Here is a 23,012-nt window from a genome sequence, read left to right as displayed (position 1 = left end):
TTCCCTCTGCCCAGAATGTCCTCCTTGGGGCTCTCCCCACGCCTGGGCCTTCCCTGACCACCCAGACTTCAGCAGCCACTTTGAATAGTCTCTCTCTTTTATAGCCCACAGTTTTGATACTGCTATATTTTCTAATTATATATTTGTAAATGTTCTCTCCCTCCCCCTCTCCAAGAAGGCAGAGATCTGATAACCTTTTTAGTGTTTATGTTTACTGTGTTGGTCAGTTCCTGTCAGAGTTCCTGTTCAATATTGTTGAGTAGAAAAGACTCAGCTTACTTCAGACACTTGCTGACCTTGCTGTTTGAGAGAAAGTCAATTATTTCCTTATGGGCAGAGATGTCAAATGACCGTAAATAGGTAGAAGGTTTAGGGAGACAGATTTTAAAGCTGCCCAAAGTGAGGACCGGTGGCGCTGCGCGGTCGTAGGTGCCTCATGCTGCTCTGCTTGGAAGAGTGTGTTATGGTAGGTGGTAAGATAGGTCACATTAGAAAGAGCAGTTGTGCTAGTGATTTTATTTATTTTTTAATGAATTAATGTTTTATTGATTTGGGGGGGGGGGCGAGAAAAGGGAGGGGAGAAAGAGACATCAGTTGGTTGTTCCACTTACTTTTGCATTCATTGGTGGGTTCTTGTGTGTGCCCTGACTGGGGATCAAACCTGCAACCTTGGCCTGTCAGGACGATGCTCTAACCAACTGAGCTGCCCGGACAGGGCTAGGTGATTTTAAAAGTCCATCCCAACTCTGAGTTACTAAGGTGATTGTTTTTATTGTGCTAGTTCAGTGAATTCTACAGTTCTCCTTATTCAGTAAGGGCTCTTGGGTTCTTCCCTGGACTTAGTTAATTAGCATAGCTACAAATTCCTGGAATTCTGGCCATTTATGGGGTATAAAAGTCAACTGTAAAATTATATCAGGTTTGGATCCCAGGTATTCTTTTTTGAAATGACTCTCAAGGATCTGCTCTTGAATTAATCCATGCCTCATAAACTCTAATGTTGATAGCATCTAGAAGTAATCTTTATAGAGTAGAAGTCTTACCCAGTATAATTGGTTAATGGAACAAAGTTGGCACAAATCAGGAATCATAAAAAAAAGTACAAACATTTCTTAACCTTTACTTTAAAACAAGTTAAACATCTTATTCGTCTGCCTTTTGATGCAGGGCTGGGACCTTTTCTTGAATGACAGATGTGTTGAATGGTGTTTTGTGGGCCTCCCTGCATGCTCCATATCCACAATAGATCACCTGTGGTTTTTCTTGTATTTTTTTAAATTTGCTCCGTTGACGTGGTTTCCAGTGTTCCAGTCAATATAATACCCTCTGAACACCACATCATGCCCCATGCCCCTTTAAAGTAGAGTTATGGCTCTTGCAAATATCACCACAGAATCTTACTAGATATTTATAATTATTCTCAATCTTTTACATGTCTTCTTTTTTTTAAAGTGAGAGGAAGGGAAATACAGAGGTAGACTCCTGCATGCACCCCAACTGAGATCCACCCAGCAAACCCCATTTGGGGCCAATGCTCTGCCCATCTGAGGCCACTCACATCTGAGCTATTTTTAGTGCCTGAGGCAGAGGCTTGATGGAGCCATCCTCAGTGCCTGGGGCTGATGTGCTCAAATCAGTTGAGCCATGGCTGCAGGAGGAGAAAAGAGAGAAAACAGGAGGAGGGTGGAGAAGCAGATGGGTGCTTATCCTGTGTGCCCTGACCAGGAATTGAACCTGAGACTTCCACATTCCGGGTTGATACTTTATTGCTGAGCCAACTAGCCAGGACCTACATCCTGTCATGCCTGCAACTTTTTATTTTCCCCCATACCTTTTGGTTTGGAATAATTTTAGATATACAGAAGTTGCAAAGATAGTATAGAGTTATATACAAAGATAGTATATAGTTTCTATATAACCTCTATCAAGTTTCCCTATTAACATCTCACATTATTATGACATATTCATCAAAACTAAGGAACTGGCACTGATACACTACTGTTAACTAAACTTATTAGTGTTTGTTTGTATTTCACTAGTATTTCCATTAACACCCTGTTTGTTCCAGAATCCAACCCTGAGAACCGCGTCACATTGAGTGACCATGTCTCCTTGTCTTCACTGATCTCTCACACATATATTTAACAGCAATATTCTAACTTCTTCCACTGTGTTGCTTAGAAACAACACTCTGCTCTTGATGAGGATACTCCTCAACTGTGGGAAGAATTGCCCAGGGAAACCAGAGAGTAGCCTTCCAGCTGCAAACTTTCAGCTACTATAGAAATCAAGTAGGATTAGAAAATAGCATTAATTTGGTGAGTCCATTGGCAATTGTCCCAGTGGAAAAAAAAAAAGGAAAAGGTATTAATGTGGTTATGATAATGATAACATACCTGTATATAAGACTTCATCTGCCTGACCAGGCGGTGACGCAATGGATAGAGCGTCAGACTGGGACGCGGAGCACCCAGGTTTGAAACCCCAAGGTCACCAGCTTGAGCGCAGGCTCATCTGGTTTGAGCTCAGGCTCACCAGCTTGAGCCCAAGGCAAGGGGTCTCTCGGTCTGCTGCCTAGTTTAGGCACATATGAGAAAGCAATCAATGAACAACTAAGTTGCTGAAATGAAGAATTGATGTTTCTCATCTCTCTTCCTTCCTGTCTGTCCCTACTGAATTTGTCCTTCTCTCTATCTCTCTCTCTGTCTCTGTAAAAAAAAAGAACTTCATCTGTTGAAGTGGATAGAGCAAACATATAGTGGAGAAAATGGATCTCCAATGTAAGAAGCAATATGGCTGGGATTACTTAGCCAAGCATAGAACTTGGGTCTTTTGGTTGCCAAGTCTACTATAAATTTGTGTCAGGTCAAGATATTTTCTTCACAGAAATAGATTCGTGGCTGGTTTTGTGAATATTAAAATATTTTCTTGCCCATGTAAATTGTGTACTTTGGACCCCGTGGAGGAGTCACAATTCACAAATGGATTCTTGTTATGTCAGAAATCCGAATGAATGAGGGAGAGGGACCTGTTTGGCCCCAGCAAAGGGGATCACAATTTTTGCCAGTATCTTTATTTTTCCCAGCCTTCTTGGCTACAGCATGGCTTCTAGATGGATAGAGATTATGGACTGTGACTCTACTTTTTAGGTACCTGTAGAAAGGTAATTGACCTGCCTGGGATCAGCAGCCTGGTTCAGGTCCACTCTGTGCCACCTAATAAATAAGCTGACCTTCTCCTAACTTTCACCTGGCCTTCTGTTTCCCCATTTAAAATGAAGGGGCCAAGTTGTGACACTTGTTGACTTTAGCTGTCATTGCCTTGTTCCTTACCTTTTGCAAAGCACTTTCATAGGTACCCGACTTGTTTCTAGCACAGCCCTGTAGATGGTTAAAGCAGGCAGCAGGACATCCCTGGATTCGGATTCTGACTCAGTCACTTAGTATCTGTTGACTTGACTCATCTCACCTAAAAATAGGGATAATAGCAGGACCGAGCTCACAGGGTTCTTCTGAGAAGTAGAATGAGACACTTAAAGCAGAATGAGGTCCAAGACATCTTTTGTTTTTAATCATACAGATTGAGGACTTGGTATAGTTTTCAAGAAATTATGGAGTCCAGAGATAAAAGACAGTATATACAATTTAGTGTAGACAACCAGGCTCCTTAAGACCAGTAACTTTTCTGATGCCATAATGTAAAGAAAGAGGAAAGCCTATCACTGCTGAGGTAAAAACTGCAAATTTGACTGTGTTTTTATACTGCTTTTCTTGACTATTTTTGATGGCCTTTGAAAACACCATCAAATCGCCAGGTATCCAAAAAAAAAAAAATTTCCTCCAAAGTACGAGGAGGACCTTGTTTGACCTTTTCAATCAGTTTATTCATCCAGCAAATATTTATTCAAAGCCCTGAGTTAGCTGCTAGTTTTAAATCAACTCACTGAAATAAGAAGTCACTGGTAAACCCATTTTAAGGGCAAGCGTTACCCTCATTTTCTAGGGGAGAAACTTATTCCTCCTTTCTCTTTGGATGTCTCTTCTGGCAGGAACAGTACTCTGTCTCTAAGAACAATGAGGAAACTTGCTGTCTGTTGATAGGTGGGAAGGTGAGCTGAGTGTGCCCTCCTGCTGGTTGGCAGACTCGAAAAACCACTTACTAAGCTCTTTCTAACGGTGCTATTGTAAAAAGAATGAACGAATAATTGCTTCCTCCCATTTGGGGAACTATATCTTGGAATTAAAAACATCTAGATTTTGGTTTTTGTTTTTAATCCAGGATGTGCCGCTTCTTATCCTTCAACCCAAAATTGAGTGTTTTAAGCTAGGGCTGAGTTTTTAAACTGAAGTGTATTATTTTTCTCCCTTAAAGTTGTTATAAAATTAATTGTGGGTCATAATCAATGACATGTTCAAGTCAGTGATAATGGTGTAAAAATAAAAAGGCAGCTAATCTGATAGGAAACAATTGAACAATTTGCTCAAGGTCCTCCCCAGAGTCCCTGCTTCATCTTGAAGACAGGGACAAGTTCCTGGGGCTCCCCAGACCAGCAGGAGATAGCATTGACCCGCCTCCCTTGCCTTTAAATTTTATCACTGGGGCTCATTAACATCAGGGATAAAGATGTTAGGGAGTTTAATAGGCATTTCAGAACCTGTTATGGAACCTGTTATACCTAGCCTCTCCCAGGGGAGAATTTCCCCTATCCTCTACGCATCCCCCATCCTTCCTAAAACACACAGAGTCATGTGGTGTGTAACTCCATAAGAGCCTCCTGTTACAAACCTCACTGGCTTACCTTCTCCCCCCTGCTGGCCCTGAGATGCAGACTACTGGGGCTGCTGGACCAGTCACTTTCCCTGGGCCATAACTCAGCAGAGAGGCAGGCTCAGTGACAGGTTTACAGGAGAGCGGGGCTTTAAATAGCTGAGGCCAGTGTCTGGAGGCTTCCCGTTAGTGCCACTAACAGCATCCTGCCAGTGAGACTGTCGGCCACTTGTTACCCACTCCAAACTAGTTCTGATTTTCCACTTTATTTCCAAACACATCTAAGAATTCCTGACGCCCAGCAAATTGACGGTGCACCCCTCTTCAGGGGAAGCTTTGTTTATAGGCCACAGTTCTCCCGATGGATTCACAGGGTCTGCAGAGTTTTAAAAGACGATTGCTTAACAGGCATTAGCCGAGACACGTAGGACTGTGTAAATATTTTAGCTGTAGTAGGGGATTTTTTTTAAATGTCTGAGCCAAATATTGCATTAAATCTGTAGACAGTGGCAAACTTATTAGCCGTGGTCGCCAGCTTCATGCTTTGCCAGGGGTTTCCATCGCCAAGACTGGATACCAGAATCCAGCTGCCAGTTCAGGCTGTGTGTTTTCATGTTAACTTTTCATCCTTTTCTTCTCTCTTTCCTATGCCTTTCCATCTTTTCTTTTTTTATCTCTTTGTGTTTTATTTAGATGTAAACACTTCCCAGAGTCGAAAATTACAGTTAATGTGAGTAACCAGTGAAGGCTGAAGTGGGAGCAGGGCTCAGGCGGAGGTCAGCAAGGCAGGGGAAGGCTTGCAGCTGTCCTGCTTGAGCGATGTGGAAACAGGTTGCTTTTTGGTAATGGGCTTATGTGTCTTAATCACTGGTCTCCTTGTAGCCAGCTATTGCACCACGGGAAGGAAGGAACCCTAAAATCAGCATCGCTACCTCTTCCACTTACTGAGTTCCTCAGATCATAGAGAGGCAGGCTTGTCACCTTCAAGATTTATATGGGTAAGAAAACTTGTCGCTTAATTTTAGTAAGAACTGCCATGCAATAAGCAATTTGGCTGCAGAGGAAGTCTTTTTTATTTAAGCATTCCAATAAGCAAATCGTTTTTCTGATTTGAGCAATGGGTAGGATGCATAGAATAGATTCCAGTAGAATTCCTGTGAGAATGAGGTGTCTCAGCCAACGGGGCTTTGCTCTCTCTGCCTATGCTGACTCCAGCAGCTGCCTCTTCATTTCCCCCCAGTGATTTTTACTAAAAATATCTCTTCGGATGATACTCCCTCAGTTGCCCCCAAATGTAGGCTCTATCTGTTCTTCACAAAAATAGCTTGAATTATAATCACGTGTCCAGATTGTTATTTGATATTGTTGATAGGCAGGTCTGAGTATCTTAAAATTATGTGTTTCAAAGAAAACAAGATAGAAGGTGACAGAGGACAATCTGATTTTGGGTGGTGGGTATGCAACATAATTGAACGACAAGATAACCTGGACTTGTTATCTTTGAATATATGTATCCTGATTTATTGATGTCACCCCATTAAAAAATAAAATTATATAAAAAAATTAAAAAATTAAAAAAAAAACAAAACAAAACAAAAAAAGTTTGTATCAATTTACCCTCAATATAAGTGGTGTCTAAATATCCATCATTCTGTACTCACAGAAAACAGCTATTACAATTTTTAATAAAAGTGGTATTTCATTGCTTTAAAAAAAAATTATGTGTTTATAGTTATATAAATGTATATGTACTTTTAAAGATCTGAGCATTTGAAGTAAATTTCAAATCTGTCTGTAGACCCTCCCAAAATTCAGATAGCTCCACCCACACTGAATGTATGCTTTGCATTCAAATTAAGTGTAATTCCAAGAACCTTTCAGAAAAGCCGCTTTAAGGGACAGGCCTCACACCAAGTCTCACATAGTGGTTAACCCTAGATTATCTTGTACCTACTTTTGTGTGTCTCCAGTTATCTCTGCCTTTGAGTAAATTACCTTAGTGCATGGATGGGCATCTCAGTGTTTGCCATTCTGGAGTGTGATCACTTCCAAGGCAAGGGCCGAGGGCCCATGTTAATTTACAGTGACAGTCACAATTCTGTAAAGTAGTAGACAAGCCACAGCTTTGTTTTCAGAATCTCTCTACTTCCTTTTTCCCCGGTTGGTGCAAATCATGTTACACAAAAAGCAGTTTGTATCTACTGTGTATCAAGACCTCTAAAAAAGTTTTTCCTATTTTACCCAAAATTGCACTTCTGAAATCTAGCCTAAAAAGTAATCTGAAATTCAGAATAAGTTTTTATGGGCACCAATGTTACTTAAAGCCTGAATGAGTCACTGTAAGAATGAAGTTGCCTGACCTGTGGTGGCGCAGTGGATAGAGTGTCAACCTAGAATGCTGAGGTTGCAGTTCGAAACCCTGGGCTTGCCCGGTCAAGGCACATACAAGAAGCAACTACAAGTTGATGCTCCTCGCTCCACCCCCAACTCTCTAAAATCAATTAAAAAATAAATACATAAATAAATAAAGTTGAAAGGAGTTTTCTATCCAACTGCAGGGGAATTTGTAAGTAAACTAGGATATCTACTTGATGGAAATTTATATGGCTATTAAACACAATGCTTGTGAATTTTGTGAAATAATATGGGAAAGTGTGCATGCTATGTTTAAGAGAAAGAATAAAGGTATACAAATTTCTCTATCAATTAAAAGTATATTTTAAGATGACGCATAAAGCCATCTCCTATAAAATAATGAAGGGGTATGTGTGATGCTGAGGCTAAGACCCTAAAAAAATAGGGACCGAAGTATGGAATGGAACTGTTTCCATCACGGTCTCATGAATGATTTTTTTTTACTTTTTTTGGTCAATGTTTTTCACGTTTCCTTTTGTGTGTTATCTTCATAATACATTTTAGAAATTAGTGACTGTTCTCCTCTCGGAGATGAGTGTCCCTTCCCTTCAAATGCTCAGGAACTCATGTTTGGGGCTGCCTGCTGACAGCTTCCTATTCCACAGTCTCTGACCAATCGGGACCTTCATGACTGTGCCTTTTTTTTCCATTATAGCAACTTTCCTATCTGATGCTTGAAATCTAGCCTTTCCAAACCAGTCTGAGAAATAAATTTATACTAAAGTGTTAATGAATGTTTTCTTTTTCAACATATATGTGTGTGTGTGTGTGTATATATATATATATATACACACACATATATATATTTATATATGCATTTCTGAAGAGATCTTCTGGAGTTAGTGCCTCTTGTTCAAGGGAAGGCTTCTAATGGTGGCAGTTTTCATGGGAACCATGGAAGGGATGTTTTAAAATAAATACATGGATCGCTTAGCACCCTATAAATCAAATCATGCTCAATCCATCTATATTTAGGCCTAGTCATGAGTAGGTGATTAATGAATATTTTTCATGCTAATGTTTCGCAGACCAAGGCTGCGTCCATAACCACATAATCATCACAGTGGAAATTCTGACTCAGCTGCGATGTTTGATAGGAGGGATCTTTGACTAGTGCTTTAGATGATTTCGTGCAAAGGCTGTACTTGGTGGCCCAGCTTTGCAAGTTTGTCCAAAAGTCCTAAAGCATGTTGGCATGTCCTCACTTGGCCCTGTCACTTCTGCTTAAATTTTTTCATGGAGAATACTCATGATCTTGGGACATGAAGGTGAATTTCATCTCGGGCAGCCTCCCTCTGTGAGGTGAATCAGCATCATGGGATTCCCCTGGGCTCCAGCGCCCCGGTGGGTTTATTTTTACACAACATTCCTCTGGGGAATGGGGCCCCACTCTTGATTGGAGTAACCCAGAGAACATCTTCTTGGGCAAAAGGATGTTCCTCATTTTACTCTTCTTTCTCTGGCTTAACTTGTTAAACAAGTGGCTGTAGACTGTGTCTCCACTTTCCTTACCCCTCTTCAATTTGGTTTCTTCCCTCTACCCCTCACTCCCTGAAGTTGCTTTTGAGATGACCAGTGACTTCCATGGTGCTAGAATCAATGGTCACTTCTCCGCCTTCTGCTTGCCCTTTCACCAGTGCTGCCCAGAGCAGGCTGCTCTTTCTCTGTTATAGTGCTGGTTTCCTCTCAGCTCATGTAGTTCCATACTTCTACTCTTCTACTCGTTCCCCATCCTTTTCTGGCCTCTCCCCGCTGCTTGCGTGCCTCAGGGTTTGTCCTGCAACCCCTTCTCTTCTTTGGCTACATTCTTTTCCTGCCGATTCATCTGCTTGCATGGCTTTAAATACCAGTTTCATGCCTGTGACTTCCTGATGTGTATTTCTATCCCAGCTATGCTGCCTAAACTGCAGACTTTGCATATAATGTGAGTGTGTAAATGGCATCCAAACTTAACAAGTCCTAACTCTTATATCCCCCCCCCCCCCCCCGCCAGACTAACTCGCAGCTCCCTTCTTTACTCTGGTCAAGTCCCTTGTCAAATATCTTCACAGTGAAACTTTTCCTGACCACTTTATTCAAAATTATACAAGCTCCTACTTCTGTGGCTTTATCTGTCCTCTCTTCCCTAATCAGGTTGGTTCCAGTTCCTTTGGATAGAGTTCCTCTGAAATCCAGTTCCTTGAATCTTATTCCTTTGAATCAAACTCTAGACACAGGACACTATAGTCCTGGGAAAGAAAGAAGGTCCATGTCCTGAGGTCCAGTCATGCTATTATCATGTAACTTATCCCAAAAGACCCATGTGTTCCCATCATGCTTTACTTTTACTCATTATTCCTCTTTCTGAAACTACTCCCCACTTTTTTAACTTTCCATGGCTGGCAGTCTAGTTCCTCCATGACCTTTGCAATTCAAGTTGTGTTATCTTTCCTAGAGATCCTTCCCTGGACCTCACCCAACCCGAATCTGAATTGGGAGCCCCTCCGCAAGTTCCCATGCACCCATACTATATTATAATTCAGTGATTCCCCTGTCGCTCTGAACATTATGAACATTCCCTGATACTTATGAACGTTTTAAAGGAGAGATGACCCATAGGTCTGGTTAAATATTTTATCCCAACATTTAGCACAGTGCCATAATTCATACACTCAATAAATTCTTTGAATGTATGAGTATTTGTGTTAAACCCCTATATAAGCATAGTAGGGCTAGACTCACCCTATCTCCTTGTGATCTAAGAACAATTTATGCCAAAATCCCATCTCTGTAGAGAAATACAGCTATCCTATAAGATTTGTAGGAAAAGGGATTTGAGGGGTGCCTGGGTGGGGACACCTCTACTTCCCTGTGAGGATTCTTTGTTCAGCTCTAGGTCAGAACTCAGTGTGAAATTGAGCCCCTCATTTAGTGTTCACAGCTCACATTCCCTCCCAGCATGCACTGTGAGTATGGGAGGCTGTACTGAAGCTGCAGGGATGCCCGAGGGGCCATCCTTCTCCAGTCAGCTGTTCTCTCTTGCTACTCTTATCTATTTGTGTCCATCTCTTCTCCTGAAAGAGATAAAAAGTCTTCTTCCTCTGTTATGAAAGATGACATTTCACTTCCCTGAAGCCAGAGTATAGATAACACCCACCCAGGTCCTCATTTGAGGATGGTGAGATTCTTGGCTCCAAGAATTTATCAAATTTTTATTACCAGTCACAAACATTTCCTTTCTAAGAATTTGGAAGCTGGGGTGTGAGTCACAAATCAAATGATCTCACATGTGTTAGCTGACAGTCAGTGAGAAGGGTGGGTGGATGGGAAGCGGGCAGAGAGATGTGATGCTCCTTAACTTGGGCTTAGTGCTCGTGCTGGGATACGGTGTCACCCTGAGGAGTAGCCCGTTTGCTGGTTCAAGGCGACTTGAATGCCTAGAAATTTCTGCAAAATGAATTTCAAACTCTGCTTTTGGAGAATGATCTGAAGAAGGTCAGGGCACCTTAGTTCCCTGGGAATGGTCCTTCGGTAGTTTTTGTCTCTATTTTCAAGAGACCAAAAGCAGAGTTCCTAGTCAGAGGTTTTGTAGCATCTCTAAAGGAAAAGTTGAAGGGACATTTATTTCCCAGTTCCTGAAGAAAGGTGTAGAGTGAGCTCATTGCTTTTGTTTGATTGTGTTCTTTGGTTTTGCTTTTTTCCCCTTGAATTTGGATAAAGAATGAATGATAAGAGCTTTGCATAACTAACTATACTACTCACAAAAATTAGGGGATATTTTATAACTTCATATTCATTTTGAAATATCCCCTAATTTTTGTGAGCAGTATGATACCCAAGGGCATAGCTCAGAGCACAAGGTCAGCAAGTTCATATTCTTGGGAAGTCTAATTCCAAACTTCTCTTCACAGCAAGTGAGAAACAGATGGCCGTGGTGTGCAAGGAGTCACCAAAGGAGTATCTCCAGCCTTTCAAGGACAAACTCGAAGAGTTCTTCCAGAAAGGTAGGAAGTTGTGTCAGCTGCACAAATACAATACTCAGAGACAGTCTTCCTTCCACGCTCTTTCTCGGAGGTCCCTGCCCTGTGCATCCTGGCTCACCAGCAGCAGCTTCCTGTTAACATTCGTCCATCTGCCCGTGGTGGTTACATCCTCAATGTAGATGTGGAGTTGTCCTATAACTGTTTCCTTGTCACCTTTCAAATCTGCTTTAATATTAAAATTTTTTCACATTGCTCTTGTTTTTGTAAACTTTGGGGAAGATTTTTTCTCTATCTCTTCATGGAACCCTAGAGGACCCCCCACATACATGTTAACTGACGAAGGACATTACGTAAGGCTGACTTAGTTGTGCGTGTCAGATCTACAGTCATTCCGGCCAGGATTCCTGGGTTTATGAGGGTAGCTATTAGGAGACTTGTGTTGTATTTTCCATTATTTTTCAGAAATTAAAATTGGGGCCAGGTGAATTCCAGACATTTAATCACTTGACACGCACCCACCTTTGGGGTTAGTTGATGGAGGTGTATGCCTGAGGCCCGGTCACTGAGAAAGCCGCTGAGTGATGTTTCTCCTTCCACAGTTTTGACAGGAGTAGGGAACTTTCTTGATCACTGTTAGTGAAGGTGAAAGTTTAATGCATTTTGGATATTTCCTACTTTAATTTCTCCAATTCATCTGGAGATGTGAAACAAAACGAAGTGTGGAACATAACTTCCCGTTACAAAATAAGTCCTGTGATGTAATGCGCAGCACAGGGACCATAGTCGATAATACTGTCTTGTATAGTTGAAAGTTGCTAAGAGAATAGATTTTTAATAGTTCTCATCTCCACAAAAAATATATATATAACTGTTTATTAGACTTATTATGATGATTATTTCTCAATATATACATATAGTGAATCACTGTGTGATGTACCTGTATTAGTATTAGCCTCTGTCTGGAAAATTCTTTAGTGTATGTATCGGGTGTTACCTCCCTATGTGCTGTAGTGGCCTTCTTCCTCTCCTTGAACCAGCTAGCATCTCAAAACTTAAATTGTGAATTCCATTTTTTTGGTTAGAAAAATAAATAGGAAAAGATTTAGACCCTCGAATGTCTTCTTTGGTGCCTGGAAAAGGAATTTTCAAATTCCTGTTGGGGTTTTGTGTTAGTCTCCTCTCTACGAGGTTTGTCAAGAAATATCTGGTCTGTTCTGAGAGAAAGAATTGACATGCCGCAAAACGGACCTTATGTCAGGAGGGCAGGGACACAGCCATGGACTGAACGGTCCTAGAAAGCCCCTGCACAGTAGTTTTCAACCTTAGCTATGCACTAGAATAACCTGGGGGAAATTTCTTAAATTTTGACACCCAGGCCAAACTCTAGTCCTTCCACCCGCATCTCTGGGAGTGGGGCCAGGTATCAGCATTTTTACTCCCCAGGTGAGCCCAGTGTGCAGTCCAGGCTGAAAACCACTACTGTGTAGCTTAGTTCACCTTTTAACGTGTATTCAAAGCTGTTTGTTCAGAGCCTGCTATATATGTATATTAGGGACTGCGATAAATGCTGGGATTATACTAAGATGAATCATATACTCCTTGTCCCTCTCCCGAGGACTGTCTTGTTGGGGGAAAGATCTAACTGAATAAAGGAATCAGCCCTCCTTTAACCAACATGAACAGAATATGGGACTGATGGTAAGAATAACCTGAAATCACAGTTAAAACAAAATCAGCTAAAATGAAGCACAAAAAGAGTCGTAAGGAAAATTACCCATTCTGTAAAAAAATGTTAAAATACATAAATAAATACTGCAGGGATCTTAAATATGCCCAGGATTGTGTGATGAAAAGAGCCACTGTTGTAACAGCCTGTTACTATAATCTCATTATCTAATGGAATTGGTCAAAAATCAATGTGGAATTGTGCTGTCCAACACACAGGGCAGGAACTAGCCACGTGCAATTGTTGAGCAATTGAAATGAGGCTAATCCAATTTAAGATGTGTGTAAGGGTAAAACACGTGGCAGATTTTGAAGACTTAGTGCAAGAAAAAAATTATTTTGGACTTTTGTGTTGGTTACATGATAAAATGCTAATATTTTAAAGTTTGGGTTTCAATAAATAAAATACTAGTATTAATTTATCTGTTTCTTTTAGCTTTTAAGCATGGCTACTAGAAAATTTTAAATTATATATGTGGTCCACGTGATACAGTGCGAGGCAAAAGTAGGCTTACAGGTGTTCGTATGGAAAAATGATACAATAAATAATACTACAAAAATAACCTCTGTGTTTCGAGTACTCACAACTGTAAGCCTACTTTTGCCCAACCTTGTATGTCTATTGGAAAGTCATAATCTGGAAGACATGATTCCCTGACCTTTCTCATCTCACTCTCCTCACTTCTTTGCTCTGCCTTCTTCAGGGTGAAGCCTATTTTATTGGAATGCAATTTCATAAGCTAGCCCTTCCCTACTTTTTGCTCTGGGTTTGGCCACTGTTTGGTTCTCAGATAGGGGAGCTTAACTGAGGGAGATGCTGGCTTGCAACCTCATCAGACTCCTCCCCAGTGGTTCAGGGGGTGGGGTGTGGCCAAGTTGCAGGATATACAAATGGAAGATCTCTTGGGTCCTATAGAATTCTAACTAGTAGTCCCTTTTCTTATGTTGATGTTTCACTGATTCATGGAAAATGTAGAATTTTTCATCCACAATAAACATGTATTATCTACCCTACATAATCAAATATTTGTGGCAATTATCATGCAGTTTAAGTAGTATCTCATATGCCATTCATTGTAAGAAATATCATTATTACAAGTACTATTTGGAAAGAAAAAATACTGGCAATTAAACCATGATATGTCATAAATTGTACAATGTATTCCAAATCAGAGGTGCTAAAATACATGAAAATTTCATCAATTTTGAAGTTAATGTAATATGGTATTATATTTAGGCATAGAGCATTAGAGAGGAGGAATGCCTAACACTTATAGGTAAATCAGGGGAGACTTTTAGCAAAAGAGATGTTTTGTTCAGATTTGGGAGGGGGAAAAAGATAATGACCATGACAATACTAGCTACCACTTGGTGAATGCTGCTGTATGCCAGACACTCTGGGGAGATCTTCTTTCATATTCGGTCCTCATGACGGCTCTCTGATGTGAACACTGTTATCACCCTGTTGTACAGATGAAAAAAAAAATGAGGATGAGGAATTCTCAGTAGACAAGTTATGAAGAAAATTCCAGGCAGAGGAAAACACTGTGAATCTCAGGGTAAAAGACATAATGTGTTTGGGGAATGGCAAGAGACTTGGTGTAGCTAGCTCACAGGGAATATGGGAAGAACACAAGACAAAAAAGTAGAGAGTCACAGAATGACTTACGAGAGAACCTGCACTTTGTCTTAAAAGCAACAGAGAGCCTCTGAAAAGTAGCATGTGTGGGAGTGACATGGTCATGTTGGGTTTGTTTGTTTTGGTACGTGGGATCATTTTGCTTTTTTGTTGTTAAAAACACACTATGCCTAAGAACAATATTAGGAAGATTTGGCATAGTAAATGACAGGAAGCCAGTCTATCAAGCTCATCTTCTGAAGAGTAGTCCAGGCAAATGATGGTAAGAACTTGAGCAAAAGCAATCACAGTAAGATAGCACAAAGAAAGAGTATAAACTAGTTCTTGAAGTATTCGAGTGTCTGAGTACAGGGTGTAATATAATAACTATAATTGAGAAAAGATACTTCTAAACTTCCATAATATTTGGATATTTGGCAGGAAGTGGCTACTTTTCTTTCAGGGGTTTTATCACTCATAACGTCATAAGCAATTGTATTCTTTGTGCCTGAGAAGTCACTTACGTGTGTTGTGACTCAGTTGACGCATGGTTGGACTAATTTTTACATAAGCTGCAATTCAATTCTAACAATCACAATGGTTTAATTTTTCTTTTGTAAATCATATCCTGTTGCCACACACACGTGGAGATGATGTGTTTATCCTTGTCTTTTATTATCCTTCCCTACTCAAAATGCCCTTAAATAGGATTATTTGACAAAACTGTGGTAATTGTTCTTAATAATTTCATTTCCTGTGCAGAATCAAAAGTAATTTTAATGGCACCGCTTTTCAGAGTTACAGTCTCCACAGTTCCTGAGCCTTTTTCCTTACATGGTTTTTCTTTTCCACAGTAAGCTCTTGTTGATTCCAATTTACAGCTCAGTTCAGGGTAACCTTGTGCAGGCATTATTGGAGCTTGGGTTTTCCCTCCCTTAGATCAAACATGATCATAATGATATGGCCTTCAAAAATGTGATGCTCACATTAAAAGTCCCCATAAACGTGGCAGGGATCCTGTAATTGAAAGAAGGCACAGAGCAACTGATGAGGTCCCAGGTATAGATCTTGTAGGTGGTCTTTTCATGCTGTTAAATTGGTCATTTGTATTTATGGCTTTGGCAGGGAGGGCTGAAACCTAAACTAGTGCTAATACCAGCACTCTTCCACACTTGGCCTTATCTCATTCTCCATTAATTTTAGGTGGCATCCATGAATGGAACCAGATCAAAATGAATCTGAATGAGCCGTTCTAGTGCTTGTTAATCAAACTATTCTGGAAGGTTCTTGGACCAGCTGAGACTAGAGATAATTCTAAATGTCAAGAAACTGTTTTCCAATAAAAATTAAATAGATAAATTTGCAAAACTAAAAAACAAAACAATAACTCCGATTTCCCACATTGCATGCGAAAAGAATAAATAGCTGACTCTACTCTGTGACAGCTGGGACTTTGCCTCTGTCAATCCTGCACTTTGTCATCCCCACATAATACAGGATCAGTCTGGCCCATGGTAATAATTATTTGTTGAATTACTTGTTGAATTATTTGTTGAATTACTGGACAAACAGCCTGAGTCTTGGAAAGTTCCCAAAGGGTATTTTTCTTTTTCCTCTCTGATTTTCCTGTTTAAATTCTTTTAGAATTGGTAAATCATGCCAGAATCTGGTGAGATGCATTTTTTGGGGGTCTATACTTCATGTCTATGGTCAAACCTCCTTGACTATCAAAAAATCTATATTATAGATATGAATTCAATCTCTTCTTAATAAATGCTTAGCTCAGATTAGATTGACAAGAGCCATGATCGAAACTCTAAACTATAGAATAAAAGCAGCTTATTAAGTAGTCTATTCAACCCCCAGAGGGTAGAAAGAAAACCATCTGAGTCAGCATACTCAAGCATTGGGTTACAGAGATCAGGAAAGATCAATGATCTGGACAGTGTGAGAGGAATAATTCTTGTATTATTAATAAATAATAATTATTATTATTATTAATAAATAATCTTGTAAATAATTCTTGTATAATTATTTCCTATGAGAGGAAATAATTCTTGTATTCTTTAAAGAGCTTGTGGAAGGACAGACTGTTGCTGGGAGAATGCACACTGTGTGCGGGCCACACCAGATTCCTGTATACCTCACTACTATTCAAAAAAGTGCCAGCAGGGATGGCTCCAACTCACATCAGATGGCCGAGAATTAAGATAATCTGCTGTGATTTCTTGGTCACTGAAGTAACGGAGCAGTGACCCGTGCAAGGTGGAGAGTGCTCCTTATCAGAGGTTTATTAAGTAGACTCTTATCTGAAAGAATTAGTTTGGATTCATTGTTTTTGTTTTGTTTTCTCAGAAATTTCTGCAAAGAGCACATACCCCTTCTACCACCCCACCTTTGGAAATCAGTTTTTCACTCCCTGTATTCTCTCCTCCCTCTCTTTCTTCTTCTCCACCAACTTCCCCCCTTTAATGTGTTTAACTTATTCAACTTTTCTTTTTGGCCAAACATCCAATAAGTTGTTTACTGAATAACTCTAGTTCTTTTTTTCTTTTTTTCTAATGAAAAGTTTTGCAAAAAGAATAAAAATGCCTAAATTATTTTTATGTATACTTAATGACATGCATACCTGGTAAAGTAGACCCCCCTCCGAAAAACAAAACAAAATACCTACAGATCAATATCACCATAGTTTAAAATTTTTAAATAAAAGAGTACATTTCACAACCAAATGAAGTTTATTCCCAGAACTTAAGGATAATATGATATTAGGAAGTCTATTAATATAATTCATTACTATTAATAACCCTAACAAGAAAACTCATATTTTTAGATGTAAACATCTCTATAGATGTTAAAAAAGGCACTTGACAAAATTCAACAGCCGTTCTTCATTTAAAAGCTCAATAAAACATTAACATAACTTTCTTAATATAATAAAAAATATGTCACAGTCCCAAATTTGTAACTCAGTCTACCTAATATATAAGACCTCCTGAACATAATTTTTAAAAAGGTCAACATCCAATAGCAAGAAAGGCAAATAATATGAACAGTGGCAGAAACTGCTTTTTAAACATATTAAAAGATACCACTCTCAAAATTGAAGTGCAAAATAAAATACTTTGAAATCCCATTTTTCACCTATAATAAATTATAAATTTGATAACAAACTGTGTTGGCAATACAATAGGATAACTCCATTGTTTGTATTGCTTGTGAAAGTATAAATTTTACAATCCGTATAAAAGTCAGTTTAGTAATATGTATTAAAGTTACAAATGCATATATGCCTTTTGACTTGGCAATTCTACTTCTAGATGCATACCCACAGATATGCTCCCACATGAAAAGTAATTTATTTGCATGTTACTCATTGTGACGTTGTTTGTAACAGCAAAAGATTAGCAACGACCTATGTGACCATCAGTAATGGAATTGTCAAATTATGGTGCTTCCATATGGTGGAATACTTAGCATTTGTTAAAAAAAGAAAAAGAAAAAAGGTATTGACAGGCAAGTACCTCTAAGATTAATTTTAAGTGGAAAAAAGCAAGAATTAGAAGAGTGGGTATATCATGTTACCATTTAAGTAAGGAAGAAGCGGAGAAATGGATACTACTTAATGAAAATCCCTGAGGACAAATAAGAAACTCACCTAGGGCTGACGTGCCCTTGGTCCTTACCATGCCAGCCATGCAGGTTGTCTGTTCTGTTTAGTTGGTACCCAGGCCGTTGTTAAATATTTAGAATTTTACCCCTGAATATAATCAAACAGGTTCATTGCTGTAATGGATAGAAAATGAATGGATGGGATTCAGAGGTGTATACAGACTTTTCATAAATCTTTTTATTAATTTGAACCCCCCAAATTTTGGTGGGACAATTATTTCATGGTATTTTACACTTTTAAGACTGCTTCTCCATTGTGGTACCAATTGGAGTGCCCTAGGCTAATATATCTAGCCCTTCGTGTTCAGTTTCCAAAGGACTGGAACTTTAATATACTCATTCACAGACTCTCCCTCCTGTGGGGGACTGGGCTGGACCCTTTAGAAAGAAATTTGAGGGCCTCTTGTATTTTCCTTCTCTTGTGAATGTGAACCAGATCAATGAGCTAGGACCCTGCTTTCTATCCTTATAGTCCTTCTCCACACCCCTCCACAACTGTTCTAGGCAAGATGGTCCTCCTAGCACATGTGAGTGCACACCCATGCATGCACACACACACATTGCGCTATGGTTCCATCACTTTCTAGTGATGACCATAACTGAAATGTCCACAAAGAGGGATCCTTGCTCTAATATGTAGGCTATTTTTCTTTTCCTCATCTTTTGTTCCCTGTTACTGTAATCCTGTTCTCCATTTCACTTGGGGCCTCTTAACTCTCCTGTGCATGGATGTCTTAGGGGCTTCAGCGGACTCTTTCTTGAACATGCAGGATGAGAGAGTAAAAAACCTACATTTTAAAAGACCCTGACACAGGCCACCATTCTAAACCTAGCCACAGGATAGGACCAGTTATTTGTCCATTATATCTCAAGACCATTGTCAGGATCTGACCTCCCCTAGCAGTAGCTGCGTTTTAAGCCTTAACTCTAATTTTTGGGAAGGAAGGTTTTGTCTCCTCTTTTTAAGCACTATCTCAAAACTAGATGCAAGTGTAATAGAGCTGGGTTTGAAGGGAAGTATAGAATAAGTATTATTAACACTTACTGGGTCTTTTCCTTAGCAGCAGATTATAAGACATTCGCGTGGCAACAGCTCCAAGCTCACAAGACAGATGCTTGAGCAGAACAGGGAATGTATCCTAAATTGATGTTTATAACTTTTTTTTTTTTTTTTTTTTTTTTTTTTTTTTTTTTTTTGTTTTTTATTTATTTATTCATTTTAGAGAGGAGAAGAAGAGACAGAGAGAGAGAGAAGGGGGGAGGAGCTGGAAGCATCAACTCCCATATGTGCCTTGACCAGGCAAGCCCAGGGTTTCAAACCGGCGACCTCAGCATTTCCAGGTCGATGCTTTATCCACTGCGCCACCACAGGTCAGGCGATGTTTATAACTTGAAGTAAGCCTTTAACCATTTAAGTATTAAAGAACTACTAGAGCACACCTCATGATGAGATCATTGGTATTGATGTGATCCCTTTATATGCCATGATAAAATGGCAGAATCTAAGATCCTTTGAGATCCTGGAGCTGCAATTACAGGAACTCCTTTCTAGGGAGCAGAAACACCCCCAGGTAGAAGTTTGGGGTGAAGCCAGTAAGGCAGGGCCTTTCTTGCTATGTATAGGTCTTCTCATCCACTTGTGAATTTCTCTTTCCATACTTCATTGGCTTGTTTTGGAAAATTATGTTCCCCAGAGGCAGAGTCGTAGTAACGTCTGAAGTTTTATTCCTGACACTGAGCCATAATTGCATTATTTAATCACCCTATTATGATTGCATGTATACTTTTTTTTTTAGGTTAAATAAGGTTTTTTGGTTTTGCTTTTTAAGTATTCTGAATGTAGCACAAAAAGCATTGTGCTTGAAGTTAGGAGCTTAAGTTAGGGTTTCACCACTTTAACTTCTCTATGAACAGATATTTTCATTTCTCTGAGTCTTTTTGGAAAATTTTGTCTATAAAGTGGGACTAGTAATATCTATTGTACAGTGTCATGAAGATTAAATTAGACACCATACAGGTAAAGGCATTGTATGAACTATATAAAGCATTAATAAATACAAAGTGTTCTTTTTAGAGCGTAACTATTATCTCAGCATCATTCTCTATGAGAAACACCAATGGGTTGAAAATTTTCCTCGAGTTTTCAGTTTGGACAGAGAGTTGGGAGGATGCCACTGGACTTCCACAGTTGAAGCACAATGCTTCGTGTTAACTTTGCAGCAATCCTTGCTGCTGATTTTTTTTTTTATTCCTGACTTTCCAGTTTAGGAGACTGAGTCTGGGCACTTCAGTAATTTATTCAAGGTCAGTGTGATCTCAGTCTCGGTGTTGGTGCTATGCCATCCTGGTAACTTGGAAAATCACTTATTTTTCCCCTGTGTCCCAAGGTCCATATGAGTAACTAGAAATAAACATTTGCTATCACCATCTAAATGAGAAAAATGTAAGAATAGCAGACTTACCATAGCTTAAGCCCAGGGAGCCCCCTTCCTAGAATCCTAAGAGACATGTTCTACCTTCCCCACCAGTAACAACTGAGAAGTTTCGTTTGTACTTTGGAAAAAATGTGGGGAAATGTAGTTATTTTATGGACCCAGTATGGAGCTCCAAATTCTTGCATAACAGTTGTTGTCATGATAGATTACTTCATTTAATTGTTGGCTCAACCATTTCCTCTTTGGATTCTTTACAAATATCATTGAGGTTTTAATCAGTGATTGATCACAGTTGGTATCACAAGACTTCTCTTTGAATTACTTATAGTCTCCTTCATCCTAGAGGAACTTAACATCTATACTGCCTTCTGGAGTATCTTATGGAACACATCTTATATAATACGTGGTTTTGCAGATAATGTACAACCCTGGAAAGGCCTCTTTAGTCTTTCAAATAATACAGGTCTGTTTCTTCTGCTGAGTTCATTGAAAAGAATGTGGTAGCACCAGTAGTAAGTAGCCCAGGGCTAAATGAGATAATATATGTGGAGCGGTTAGCATGGAGCCTGGCGTTATCGGTCAGCATCTGCCACTGTTATATGCTCAGTCATTGTATCACAGTCTTATCAGATGATTTAAAGGGTGAAGCTCTGAACGTCAATCACAGAAGTGTTCTTTTCTGGTGAATAACTATTGTTCAAATTCAAATGGTGGAAGAAAAATTATCTTAATAAGCCAAAAACAAAAATTCATCTTAATAAGCCAAAACAATTAATATAAGCTTCCTCTTTGCTATGATTTGTAAATCGTGATGTATATAATTAGAGTAAAAATCGAGTAGGCAGAATAAGCATAAGTTAAACGGTACCAGATATGCATGGAGCTTTTCTACAGAATTGTATTTTCTTCACCATTAAAATATTTTATTTGAAATGTAGTTTTAATTTCTAAAGTTAAATCTTACTGATAGAAAGTGTTTATATGATTCCGTTAAAGAAGGCACGCCTTATGGGATCTCATGTCATGGCTACCCAAATCAACAATATTACCACCTAGTGGCCACTGAGTTGAACTACAAACACATAATCCTTGGGACCCAGAGTCAGAGTGCCTTTTCTCAGTGGCTAAAAGTGATTAGAAACTGCAGTAAACATCCCTAGAGGAAATGAGTTGAATGAACTATCCTTGATAAGTGCGAATAACCAGGACATTCAAACTCTGCATTCTAGCAGATGGGAGAATGACAAGACTTTGAAAGATTGCAAGCTGATACCAGAGAATGTGGTCAGTTCCTTCATCCTTGTTTTAATCTTTTGAGTTAAGAAGAAATATATCTACCTCTGTCTACCAATGTTTATATTTAAGTTTTAGTCGATCTCTACTCTTTTTCTTCTGAAATTTTTAAAATATCTACTTGAGTAGATTGTAACTGTTTTCAACAGGAATAAACAATGAATTTCTTTTTACCTTATAGAAAATATGCAATGTCAGTTCACACCCTTTCATAAATTTAGCAAAATCTAAGTGCCTAGCTTCTTAAAGTGCTGGTCCTTGATAGCACATCCTCACTCCACCTCAGAGTCTGGCACGAGGACCTTTGTTATTTACCACTTCCCCTCTCCCTCTAGCATCTACTGACTTGTTGACATTCAAATTATTCTTTGAAATGAAGAAACCATCTGCCTACTGAGATCATCGCACCATCCCACTTCCCTGCTGAAATAAATGAAATGTGGAGTGAAGAATTATAATAATTCTAGGGGAGTGTAATATATTCAAGTTGGTAATGCAGAAATCTACTTAAAAAATCTACTTAAAATTGTTACTCTTCCCAGGAGGGCACTATTCTTCCCTTGATTCTAGGATTAAGCCTAATTGCTAACATAACGGTATGTGCACGATCATCTGTTTTCTTAAACTTAAGCTTCCTCTGGCATTGGTTCCCAGTTTGTATTCATGGCTGTGGCATTAATTGTAATTGGTCTGATCTTCATGTGGTGAAATAGGTTCCAACATGTTGACCACAATTGATGGAGCTCAATAGTTTTGGGTAAGATTCAAGGGATGGGTTTTGTATCTCTTTCAAGCTGTTTACTTAGTGTTTCTGTTGTAGTCTCCTGGGAGACTCAAGTGAGAAGAGGGCTAGCTTCAGAATTACACAAACCTGAGTTCAAATCCCTAGCTTTGTGACCCTGGGAACGTTACTTCATCCAAACAAGCTGAGTTCTGTCATCTCAAAGATAGAGATAACAACACCAGTACCATAAGGTTGTTTTGATATTGAAATCAGCTAGCACACCTAGTACATTAGCTAACATAATCATAGGCATAAATATTTGTTCTCTGCCTTCCCTTAACCCTCCCCTTATGTTCCCTTGTACTTTGGTGTGACTTACATTTCTTAAACAAAGTCAGATT

The 23,012-nt window shown here is 39.3% G+C and overlaps 1 protein-coding gene across 4 annotated transcripts in view; it reads left to right on the top strand.

Moving 5' to 3' along the window:
• The window catches only part of FMN1 (formin 1), a 447,836-nt gene that overhangs the window by 335,805 nt on the left and 89,019 nt on the right, over positions 1 to 23,012 (top strand). For all 4 annotated transcript variants that reach the window (XM_066341834.1, XM_066341832.1, XM_066341833.1 and 1 more), the window contains one exon: positions 11,073 to 11,165. In XM_066341834.1, the coding sequence (XP_066197931.1) occupies positions 11,073 to 11,165 (93 nt within the window). The remainder of the gene's footprint in view (positions 1 to 11,072; positions 11,166 to 23,012) is intronic.

This window comes from Saccopteryx leptura, chromosome 6, assembly GCF_036850995.1.
Source record: "Saccopteryx leptura isolate mSacLep1 chromosome 6, mSacLep1_pri_phased_curated, whole genome shotgun sequence".
NCBI lineage: Eukaryota > Metazoa > Chordata > Mammalia > Chiroptera > Emballonuridae > Saccopteryx > Saccopteryx leptura.
This window is presented reverse-complemented; position numbering and strand designations above follow the sequence as displayed.